General features: G+C 42.0%; 1 protein-coding gene across 3 annotated transcripts in view; it reads right to left on the bottom strand.

Moving 5' to 3' along the window:
• Positions 1 to 12841, bottom strand: part of LOC126236799 (uncharacterized) — a 68471-nt gene that overhangs the window by 35594 nt on the left and 20036 nt on the right. For 2 of the 3 annotated variants that reach the window (XM_049946389.1, XM_049946387.1), the window contains one exon: positions 11693 to 11857. In XM_049946389.1, coding sequence (XP_049802346.1) covers positions 11693 to 11857 — 165 coding nt within the window. Of the gene's footprint in view, positions 1 to 7026; positions 7606 to 11692; positions 11858 to 12841 lie in introns of those variants that run through there. The other variant, XM_049946388.1, reaches the window with a different exon arrangement.

Here is a 12841-nt window from a genome sequence, read left to right as displayed (position 1 = left end):
TTTTCGCGGCATGAAAATGCATTACAGAACCACGAAGCAGCCATAAGAGAACTGCAAACCATTGTTCATGAAAATCACGACACCTTGCAAGCTCAAATTGACTCAGTTGCATCTACCGATTCGGTTACGCAACTTGCAAAAACTCAGGAAAACTTAAAGGACACAGTAGATACTCTGAAACTTGGTTCAGAAAAACACACTGAGGAAATAAGTACACTATCGGAGAAAGTAGCCGAACTTTCGGATCAGTTCACTAACTTATCTACAAAGGTAGATGAGGATCTGAATGACACAAGACATGTAGCCATCACTGACACAGAAGAGTATGAACAAATTAAGAAATTCAAACAAAATCAGAATCAAATTAATACGCAATACAAAAGAGAAATCCGGGAAGTACAAGATCAGTTGGCGCAAGTAATACAAAAATTTCATATTTCAGAGGACACTCGCGCTCCAACACGGGAAGAGGGACTTAGAAATACGGAACACCCACAAAATAATAACACAGGACACTTCGGAAATTATGAAAGAAATTGGCAAGGTACACCGAATTATGAGATGGAACCGCCGAAACGACGTAACAATGACCGCTATGCGACTCGCCGACATGATGATTTTGACTATAAGCTGTTCATTACTACACGTAAATTCAAAACATTTAAGAATTCTGCCAACGACATTCATCCACAAGCGTGGCTCCATCAATTCTCTCATTGTTTTCCTCCCAACTGGTCATTGGAGCACAGGTTAGAATTTATGTGTGGCTACTTGGAGAATGAACCAGCTGTAAGAATGCGATCGGTCATTCACGATTGTCACAGTGAAGGAGATTTTTATCATGCCTTTCTCTCAGCATATTGGTCGCAAGCCACACAAGACCGAGTAAAACAAAGCATCATAATGATGAATCATTTCGAACAATCTGAATTTTCCAGTCTTGTGAAATATTTTGAAGACATGTTGCACAAGAATCAGTACCTGTCAAACCCATACAGCCCCTCAGAACTCATCCGCATTTGCTTAATAAAATTGCCTGAACATTTACGACATATTATTTTGGCAGGACGTTGCAAAGACGACATTGAAGCTTTTCAGGGACTCCTACAAGAATTAGAAATTGACACAGACAGTCGCAGGATGCGAAAACAGGAAAACAATCACTACAGGTCACATACGTCACAATTCCGTGACGACAGAAACAATAACTGGACACGACAAGGCTATTCTTACAACGCAAATCGTGACCAAAACAGACACCACCCATATGACAAACACTGGCAGAGTAATAGTTACAGGGAAAGATCGCATTTCCGAAGTAATGAATATGACAGAGACAATCATAGAAACAGACAATATGGTAACCAGAACTATTATTATCACGGGAGACAGAATAACTTCAGACGCAACGGTCCACCGTGCAATGAAAATTCAGGGAGAAATTCTCCACCACTTGACCGACAAGAAAGAAACTATGGAATCTACCGACATGACGACAGACGATATGATCGTAACAGCAGACCTGAATTGCATCAGAACTGGCGGGATTTAAACAGGGCAGGGCCCTCTCGGCAAGGCGAATTTGTAGAAGTTAGGTCTCCTAATCCCAGTAACGACGCGCGCCAACAAAGAAACAGACAATGACTCGCACCGGAGGCAGCCGCGTGCGCCCGCTGGCTCCGAGAAAAATAACATAAGACGCTAGCCTTGAGAAAAATTTTAGCATTCTTTACCGATGTATACAACATGATAATTGCTTTGAAGTTGAAACTCTGCGTACTAGGAAGAGTAAAGGTTTACACCACATTTCACATGTAAAACCGTTTATTGAGAGATAATTGTTTTTTTTTTTTAATTTAGTCTTTACTATAAAATTTTTCACTTTACGTTACTAGTACTCTTTGTCACACTTAGAAACTGTTAACAAGTAACTATGTTTTAAAATAAACTAGCCAGTCTATAACCTAGGGAACATATTTAAACAGAAATTACGAATGCATTGTTATTGTGAACAGACGACACAGTGTTATTGTGTGTGTGCATTCTTGCTTGTTTGTTGCACGATTACGTAACGACTATAAGGCTCACATACTCAGAACATTTACCAGTACTGCTAATGAGATTTTAATGCAAAATTTTGGTTCATTTGAAAATACATTCTGAATTTAAAGTACTTGCTGTGGAATTAATGATGACTTAGCATTTGGTTTCTTTGACAGATACACGATTATATCACGACGCTACTAATGAGTGACAATTTACAATGTTGTTTTTGCGGTGTATCTGTTTTATATCCGCACATTTTTTCTGAATTCTTCTGGAAAGCAAAACATGTTTTAGTAGTAAGCTACAATGTGAGGGCCTTTTTCGTAGCATAACAATACTTTACAGTATAGTACTTTCCTGATCACAGTAAAGTACGTAATAACTACGATATCAATACACACAGCATTTCACTTTCGTTTATGATGGGGTAAGTACATTGACTTCTGCAGAACTTAGCTTTCGGAGGACGATAATTACGACACTTCCACAGAATTATCTTACAGCAAGACGCACAGTTTAGCGCTACAGTACACGTATTTGAGTGATTAATTTCGCACTTAAAACATTTTTTTTAAGATATTTGAAGTACAATGATACAAGGGTTTTCCGTGAAATATTTCATTCCATTGCTGTAATCTGTAACACCTGAGAGTATAATTACATTAATCCTCAGGGGGGTACACGCCTACTTTGTGTACCATGTGTTTGGCACGCACAAGGAGCCCTAGCTAATATGGTATTTGCTTATACAACTTTACACATCGGTACCATATTTCTCTAACACACAAATTACACAGCTATCTGATCATTTAACTGAGAGATAAACATTTTTTTTGCTGCATTAGTGACAGATGTTTACGTAATTACACAGTTGAATAATTTCACACTTATGAAATTGTATTTTGTCAGTACTTTGTGAACTGTTCATATGTTTTTGGAGCCATTGTGGTAGTATGAGAGCTTTGAATGATGTATTTGGTATGGGATCATGATTTTTAAAGTACGTTTGAGGTTGATGACACTATTGAAATGAGCAGAGAATTTTTTTAGGTTTTGAAACTATTGGAGGAAGCTACGACGATTTTGAGAGTTGACTGAGGTGTTATGATGTTATTTTTACGACGACTATGTGTATTATGCTGTTGCGGTATGTTTATGATCAATAAGATGATGCTATATAAGGAATATGATTACGTGTTTATATGTATATGAATAATGAATAGAAGGTAGGGACTCTGACTGGTGAAAAAGGATGTTGTAAACCGAGAATCGTACTTTAAGAGTTATGAAATGTGTGTAAGTGCGTGAATGTATCACAATGCTGGCGAAAATTTTTTGGACACTGTTATATTCATACGATTTTGTTTCTACAGATTTGTAACGCAAATTCTTGACCTATGAAATTTTTATATGAGACTGTCACTGTAGCGAAAACTGCTGTCGTAAATATTTCATTAAGAAAGGTAAGTGACCGTGAAGTAATTCGTTGTGAGCGGCCAGGTGTGTCAGACGCCTGGAGAAAAAAGCCATTATTGCGAGCCCTTTTCAGCGGCACAGGTAGAAAAAAAAAGGGAGGCCATTATCCTCGCTATTGACGTTCCTTTCTAGAGAGCATCGCAAAAACGACACGGTCGAACTTGAAAACATATGTTGACACTGTGGAGCTCTTAATTTATGATATTTACAGAAATGCCTAATGAAATGATGAGAAATATTTTTACATCTGCACACCTGATTATGACAAGCGTCTTTCTACGAGAGTTGAGAGAATGTCTACTAACTTATGAAATATCACATGACTATTGAATGATATTTTTATGCTTTGGTTTGCGTAATTGCTTATTTCATTTGATATCTAGTTTCTAGCTGCACTGCAGCATTGGTTAAAATAAAATTTTATAGATGTACTAATATAAATATTTTCTGTCTACAGATCGAGTAAATAATAATTTTTTCAAAAAAAATGAGGGAGCACAAAAAGACATTTACCTTCACAGGAACTGCAATCATAGTTTTCTTTTCAAGTACTTGTCAATTTCTTTTGTAGAATAAATTGTGATGCATCACTCTAGTGTTAAGATGTGACATAGGTATTAGACATGGCCATTTTTAGTGTAATACTTTTTCTGCTTGAACTTTGTCATGTTTAGGTATAAGTTATGCTGTTTGCCAGGCATAGTGCTACTGAATTTTAATTTGTGTTACTCTGCTAAGCCAGATTTATTTTTCTTGTTTGCTGCACATTGCCTTATATTAGTCATAATATTGCAATTGCTTCGCTAATTTCTAAAATGCTGCTTCCTTTGCAAATCTGCACTTTTTTGTCATTGCTGTTTGCGTTAATTGTTTTATGTGCTGCTGCATTGCCTCGTCCCTTAGTTTAGAATCTGAGCTCAGTAGATTTAAGTTAGCTTAAGAGGGGGTAGACTATATAAGAAACTAACTATGATGAATTGGAAGCAATGCATTGACAAGGTATATAAAAAAAGATTTGGGCCAAAATGAGTATTGTACAATGAGAAATAATTATTTTGAAAGAAATATGAATAGAATACAGGAAGGAGGTTTAGATAGGACTTTTTGGCAATGATGATGAATGAAGGGAGATCTCCAAGAAGTAAAGAAAGTTTTGTTTGCAAAATACTGCAGTAAAACAAACCCTGTCCTTTCCTTGTGTTATTCTGCTATGTGTTTGTGTACCCTTGTGTATTTGTTTTCTTCCTGTCTCTGTGTAGTTTCATAGAATTTTTTCTTCTTCTAATACTAAGCTACATTCACTATGATGAGGAATACTGTTATCCTCAAATATAATTGGCATTAATAATATGTTATTTTCTTTGTAAAGATGTTTAGACATTATTTATTCTGTTCTGTTTTAATGCTCATGTGTGAAGTTGATGTTTCAAAATTTATTCTGATCTTTTATGTATCTACTTATCTCATAATTCCTGTAACAATGATGTATATGTTTATTTCTATCATGTTGTAAAGCCCATATTACTACAAATGTTATCTGTATTGTTATGTTCTTGAATGATGTGTTTTGTACCTTTGTTATTGTGTTCTTATGTTATAAAATTGTACTTGTCACCAGTTCATCATATTATTAACTTGTAAGTTACATTTCACTGCACACATTTCTGTTGGTCATAGTATATGGACAATATGTGAGAAGTAGGGACTGTTAGTGTTTGCACGTGTGTTAATAATTCAGCAAGGGACTGGATAACACCATTGCTGGTTCTAAGGACAATTCCAAAAACTTTGTGAGTGCACAAGTGGTGGTTTATGGACTTGCTATATTGTCCGCAAGACTCTTCGATGGTGATTGTGCACCTGCACAGTCGCAACAGATGGCTGCTGGCTATCTCTACAAGGACTACAGTGGGTCTACACCTCTGGTGATCCACCAATACCATTATTTCTACAAGGACTGCAGTGGGTCTGCACCCCTGGTGGCCCACCAATACCACAATCTCTACAAGGACTACAGTGGGTCTACACCTTTGCTGACTCACCAGTACCATTATCTCTACAAGGACTACAGTGGGTCTACATCTTTGATGATCCATCAATACCATTATTTCTACAAGGACTGCAGTGGGTCTGCACCTCTGGTGGCCCACCAATACCGTAATCTCTACCAGGACTACAGTGTCTCTGCTCTGTGATGACCTACCCACCAATACTCTTCAAAACTTCGGCTGACTCTGCTGTGGGTTTACTCTGTTGTGGCCCATTACCTGTCTGCATGTCGAGTCAGCACTGTCTTTCCGTTGGAAGGACAACACTACTTCTTCAAGACTGCATGGAAATCCACTACGTCTGTGTGCATTGTCTTTTACTGCTCAGACTTTGAGGAAAACACGGCAATTTTAATGTGATCAACGATCAGGACTGTCTTTATGGACTGTGAGAAAATTTTAGCTTTTGACCAACATTGTATCAATAAGTGTGTGCATTTGATTTCTTTGTTATTGTATTTACGATTATGAAAAATTTTAACAAATATGTATTGCCCAGTGCCCAACACAATTTGTAAACTTTTTTTTGGGGAGCATGGGGGCTATGTAAGTAGGCTGTTTAGGTTTTTTAATTGGTAACGCCACCTCTGTATGAAAATCACTGGCTGTGCTGTGTGCAGTCTGTGGCTGCTTTGCATTGTTGTAATACTCGCCATTGTAGTGCTAGGCAGCTGGCTGTGAACAGCGCGTAGCGTTGGCAGTTGGAGGTGAGCCGCCAGCAGAGGTGGATGTGGGGAGAGAGATGGCGGAGTTTTGTAATTTGTCATGAACTGCTATATATATTATGACTATTAAGGTAAATACAGTGTTTGTTCTCTATTAATATCTTTCATTTGCTAACTATCCCTATCAGTGGTTAGTGCCTTCCATAGTTTGAATCTTTTATTTAGCTGGCAGTAGTGGCGCTTGCTGTATTGCAGTAGCTTGAGTAGCGAAGATTTTTGTGAGGTAAGTGATTTGTGAAAGGTATAGTTTAATGTTAGTCAGGGCCATTCTTTTGTAGGGATTATTGAAAGTCAGATTGCGTTGCGCTAACAAAATATTGTGTGTCAGTTTAAGCACAGTCCTGTAAAATTGTTCAAAGGGGACGTTTCAATAGTGTAAGTGAGGCGGAATAAGGGGAACCAGCCCGCATTCGCCGAGGCAGATGGAAAACCCCAACTATCCACAGACTGGCCGGCTCACCAGACCTCGACGCTAATCCGACGGGCGGATTCGTGCCGGGGACCAGGCGCTCCTTCCCGCCCGGAAAGCCGTGCGTTAGACCGCACTGCCAACCGGGCGGGCCAGCAGAGTACAGACGCTCCCAGTAAAGTGCCCTTAGGCTGGAGTTTATTTTGAAAAATAGGTTTTTCTAGACAAAAGAGTGTATTAGAATCCTGAATAAAACCAGAAGAAAAGTGCTGCGCTGCGTATTGAACGCCCATCGTACAACGCAGACAGCACATGTGGACTAAATAATTAATGCGTTTGCAGTTTAATTTTCTGGGAGAAAACAAAGGCGTTAGTTACTTAAGTTTCTGCGTCCCTAGCGACGCAAAATGCCCCGTCCTGTTAGCGCTGTGCAAGATCCCTGCTCCCAGGAAAACCCGGCTTAAGCGCTTTCATGATGTAACTAGTGCAACCGACTAAGGCGCTTTTGTTGCAACAGCTGTTACGAGAGGTGACTGAAAGTTCACATCACAGCGATCGCCTCCCCAGTCTGTCACCGTTGTGAGCGGCCAGGAGACGGCGGCTTGTGGAGCCCCGCGAGTGCCGGCCAGAGGTCAGGTCAGAGGTCGCGCAACGTCCTGGCGAGCGAGGCTGCGACGTCGGCGACGTGCGTGGCGGCGAGCAGGCCGGCGACGGCGAGGTGGGCGGCCAGGAAGGCGCGCCGCGGGCCCGCGCCCTTCACCTCCTCGTCCAGCTGCTCGGGGTTGGACTGCTCGTCCTCGATGTACTCCGACCACTTGGGCCACGCCGTCACGCAGTAGCGCAGCACCGCGCCCTCCGCCGTCAGCATCATCACCGCCGCCATCGTGCCCAGCACGCGCATCTGTCCGGCACGCGAAGCAGACACTCACCACACTGCGCCAAGCTAACCGCTGTACCTCCCGATTACCAGCCTCAGCATCCAGAAATCTGGCTACACTGACGACAAGAACCTCCGAGCCAAAGCTGACATTACTGATCCAGAATGTCATCATTTTATTACAGTGAGGATCGTACACGACCAAGCAGGAAACAGTGTAAATCTGTGTCAGTCATATTTACAGGGAAAGAGGCGGGAAGAAAGACGTTTATCGATTCTACGGTTTGTAGTGGCCAAGGAACGCTGGTAAAGTTTGGGATCCTGGCTTGATCCTCTGTTAGGTTGTGGGTTTCCTTGAAGAGATGAATTATTTCGCAAATCGAATATTTCGCTGATTGATCACTCTGTCTGTCACAAAAAGCTCCACTCCTTCCTGTTGCACTTGCTTGTGCTGGGTACCAGACCAGCGGAATAATACGGGTACTGATCAAATTTATCACGAAGACATAAATTGCTGGAGTTTACAACCATCTAACAGTGATCAAAAACATTTATTACCCCAGCAAAAATTAATTTTACGAGAAATGAAAAAAAAAATTGTGCAGGTGCTGCTTCAAAGCTCCTGAATTTTCAAGGATGTTATTTTTATTTGTAAAAGTAAGTGCTGCTAATGAAGAGACATTTATCTGCTTCCAATTTGTCTAGCTGACCATCATCAGCAACATGTCCGCCCACGGTAGCTCAGGGGTCAGCGCGACAGAATGTCAATCCTAAGGGCCCGGGTTCGATTCCCGGCTGGGTTGGAGATTTTCGCCGCTCAGGGACTGGGTGTTGTCCTAAGCATCATTATTTCATCCCCATCGATGTGCAAGTCGCCGAAGTGGCGTCAAATCGGAAGACTTGCACCCGGCGAACGGTCTATCCGACGGGAGGCCCTAGTCACACGACATTTACATTTATCAGCAACATAAAAATGGCAACATGGCATCATCCGCCACCTCCGTAGCTGAGTGGCCAGCGTGGTTAATTGCCATGTGGAGGACCTGTGTGCAGTTTCCAGTACTGCCAGTCATTTTTCCTTAGTGGGAAGGCTGGACCACCATGCACTCAGCCCCATGATACCAGTTGAGGAGCTACTTGATTGAGAAGTATCGCTTCGAAGAGGTGGGAACGACCGGGACCCCTGACCTGCTCCCCGCCATACTGCATTCTCATGTCGCCATAGGCAGAGGACAGTCGGTGCCGATTGGCCCACGAGGTCCAGATAGCGAAGTTACTATGTGGCATCACTACTGCTGTCGGTTGGCTGGTTGATTCGGGGGAGAGGACCCAACACCGAGGTCATCGGTCCCATTGGAATAGGGGATGATGGGAAGGAAGTGGGCCATGCCCTTTCAAAGCAACCGTTCCGGCATTTTTCTGAATCGATTTAGGAAAATCACGAATCACGGAAAACGTAAAGCAGAATGGCCAGACGCGGATTTGAACCCCCCCCCCCTCCCCCCTCCCGAATGTGAGTCCAGTGTGACTGCTGTCGGTATTACTATGTAGCATCACTACTGCTGCGAAGTCAACAATAAGATTAAATTATAAAAACCATTTTGAGTCACTGTCGCTGGAAGTACGAAATCCATTTGCATACTCGTAAAATGGTAGTACAATGTGAGCTTTAATATTCGCTGCTGCTCTATGGAGTGCACTCAGCATGTAGACGAAATGGACGGCTGCTCTCCACGTATTAGAAAGTGGACATCCTTTTGACGACAATGACCAATAATGGTTCCTTATGACTTATTTTTATTGTTAGCACCACTACATTAGTTATGTCACATAACCTGCAATTGTAATTTTTATGTTGTTGCTCATGATCAGCTAGATCGAACCGGCAGCAAATTAAAAGTTGTCTGTTAGCAGCTCAAGGCAATACAAGTCTATACTAAAACTGCAAAACCGACGTGTTTGTCTGAACATGTTACTCTGTAAAACTACTAAACGCATTTCCATGGGATTTTCACTGATAAATCACGTAAAAAATAATAATTTAATTACTTAAAGTTTTGTCTGCTGTTTAGTAGTTCGCATGTATAACCATCATAGCGTAGTCTGCTGAGTAAGCAATAAACAGCGCTGTTAGTTTTGTAGTACACCAAAGAACTAGTATATGGCGTTGTTAGTATTTTAAATCTGCGTCATGTTTTTTCGGAAGTTTACGTCAGTGACTGAATTAAACGCCGTTATCTTACCTTTACGAATACAATCTAAGAGCATATTTACTTGGGTAGGGTAGACATGTTTTACTGATTACGCTTTGTTTATTAAAAACCTAGTGACGTTCCTTTGCTTTTTTTAATACGCTTCCTTTATATTCTTTGCTAGGAAAATCGAATTTATTTAATATTTCTTTGTTATCTGGGTGTCTACTCATTACATTTTGATTCTGGTTTATTTACAAATAAAAATGCATTGAAAATGGTGGAGTCCTTCCGAATACATCAGAACGCCTGAAAGAGTAAGGACTATGCCATCTCAAGAATCCGATGAATATCATGAGGTTCAAAAAATGGCTCTGAGCACTATGGGACTTAACATCTATGGTCATCAGTCCCCTAGAACTTAGAACTACTTAAACCTAACTAACCTAAGGACAGCACACAACACCCAGTCATCACGAGGCAGAGAAAATCCCTGACCCCGCCGGGAATCGAACCCGGGAACCCGGGGGTGGGAAGCGAGAACGCTACCGCACGACCACGAGATGCGGACAATATCATGAGGCAAGGCTTGCTGCAGCTCAGGAACATGAGGCGTCTATCGCTCTTTGGAAACTCCTTCCGGAAGCGAGGTGCGACGTAACTCTGATCGAGGAGGTCGCGAATTATCTCGCTCCTCAAAACCCTTCACCAAAGAGGTTTGAAGTTACTTCTCTACAAAGTAACGTCAAAGAAGGGGAAATTTTGACGGGAAGTGGCTTGGGCGAGCGCGTTTTCATACCTAACAGTTCACCATTTCGCTTTAAGCGTTTGCAGTTATCGGTGAGCTTATGTTATTCCGTGACCAAAAGTAAGTACAAGACCAGACGCTACTGGCTGAGGGCGTGTCTTTTGCACGCTCAGCTCTACTTGAGTCTCTCCCTTGTTAGTAAAGCATAGAACCCTTTCGTTCATGACTCCAGTCGTACTACTTCAAACGTTGTATACATTTACTCAGGCAACGTCGAGTTTCTCAGCTAGTATATAAATAACTCAATTGAAATGTAGAACAACATCAATGCAATAGACATTTTGGAAGTCACTAGGCCTGCGTAGAGTTAGATTCACTTTGGGTTGGAAATACTCTAAGTGGATTCACTTAAAGCAAAATATGCACAGTAGCACCAGTCGCATTAGGTCAGGCAGTGGGTCATTCAATTTTGAGTTGCTCTTGTGAGTGTGCTGTCTGACAAGAGTATTGATAATTGCCTCTAATAAATTATGAGCCCCATTTGCTTTGCGTCCGACGGCATGTCTTGTCAGGTTTACAGGTGGAGAGGGTGCGTGCTAGGCAGCAGAGTAGCTTAGAATACCTTATTGCGCTAGACACGCATCAGTGCTACTGATCTTCAGAGTATTTTAGTTGCGGCAGGCTGCAGAACTAAAACAACTTTCTGAATGACAACAGTCTGCCGCACTGGCTGTCGTTAGTTGTAGTAACATGATTCTCCACTGCTGCACAGTTTCACTTGTGTAGACATTTTCACGTGGTGCATTATAACCTGCTAGCAGGCATTTTTGGCTTACAGTCAATGCCTCACCTTTGGCTAGCCATAGGCTGTTAAAATGCTGCCAGTCGGATGGACTAATAATTAATGACATGACACAAAATATTTTCTGAGTTGTTACAGCCACCTTCACGTTTACCTATGACTGGAATGTCTGACACCTGTCACACAGGTATAATGAACTTCTAAACCTACTAAATATCAAGTGATCAGATACATGAGTTGATTATCAGTCGCATTGTGTGTAATTATAACAGATGCTACAGTAGCACAAAAGAATTTTATTGCCTGGTATCATCGTATTAACAACGAGGCACTATTTTCTAATCGTGAACGAAGGCAGGGTGAACTCACGAGCAGCTCCTGCATCTTGATGCGCAGGAGGTAGCTGGTGACGACGATCCCGCTGACGATGATGAACGTGTTGTAGACGACGTGCGGGAAGATAAACGTGCGGAAGTTGTCCGTGATGAGCGCGTCTCCCGCTGCATACAGGCCTTCTGCCACCAGCGTCAGCACCTGCAACACACACGTCAGCCACTGCTCATGTGTACCTGTGGCTCAGCGTCTCGTCGACGACTATTGACGAGAACACGACCTCAGCTTGTCTAGTCTGTCGCCCGGGATACGTTGTTTAAGGCGTATTCCTACCAGGCCAGCAACATATATCTATCTGTATCTGTCCGTGACCATCAGCCATGGTGACTTTATTCTATGCTTACTTGTTAGAGCGTCCAGTACCCCTCTTCCTATGCCAATAATGATCCCTGTAGCCTACGGCATGCAGTGAGTATAGAAGCACCCGCGTCGGACGTTGGCTTCTGTACCCTATAGTGCAGTGGTGGTACTGAATAGTATGGCTGCTCTCCGGTTGTTATTATCCAACGCTGAACTGGCCCGTGGCCTGTCTGTTCTTTATTACAATCAGTCCCTGTCATTCACGCTTCGTTGCTCGCGGTGCTTGACTCTCGCGTATGCTCGACTGACGGTCAGTACAGGACCTGACGCGCTGAAAAACTATTTTTGGGTCGTGGTTCAGGAAGTGGTGTCTTTCCAGTGTAATACCTAGGAATTACAATTACGAAAACTTAAATTGGAAGGAACACACAGAAAATATTGTGGGGAAGGCTAACGAAAGAATGCGTTGTATTGGAAGACACTTAGAAAATGTAAGAGGTCTACGAAGGAGACCGCCTACACTATGCTTGTCCTTCCTCTTTTAGAATACTGCTGCACGATGTTGGATCCTTACCAGATAGGATTGACGGAGTCCAGCGAAAAAATTCAAAGATGCATGTGAACAATTATTAGGAGGAACATTGTATCGGGGAAGTCATCTTGTTACATGTGAGTACAGCGTGATTACTCGACTAAGCAATGCGATTTTTTAGATCTTGTACGTTCAGGTATCTGGAAGCGATTAGTTAACATTTTGTTGCACTAAAGATTGTGGTCGTCTAACGGCGATACAGTGTTATATATTTCTGGAAGGTAATAAGTAGC

This window comes from Schistocerca nitens, chromosome 2 (genome assembly GCF_023898315.1).
Source record: "Schistocerca nitens isolate TAMUIC-IGC-003100 chromosome 2, iqSchNite1.1, whole genome shotgun sequence".
Classification (NCBI taxonomy): Eukaryota; Metazoa; Arthropoda; class Insecta; order Orthoptera; family Acrididae; genus Schistocerca; species Schistocerca nitens.
This window is presented reverse-complemented; position numbering and strand designations above follow the sequence as displayed.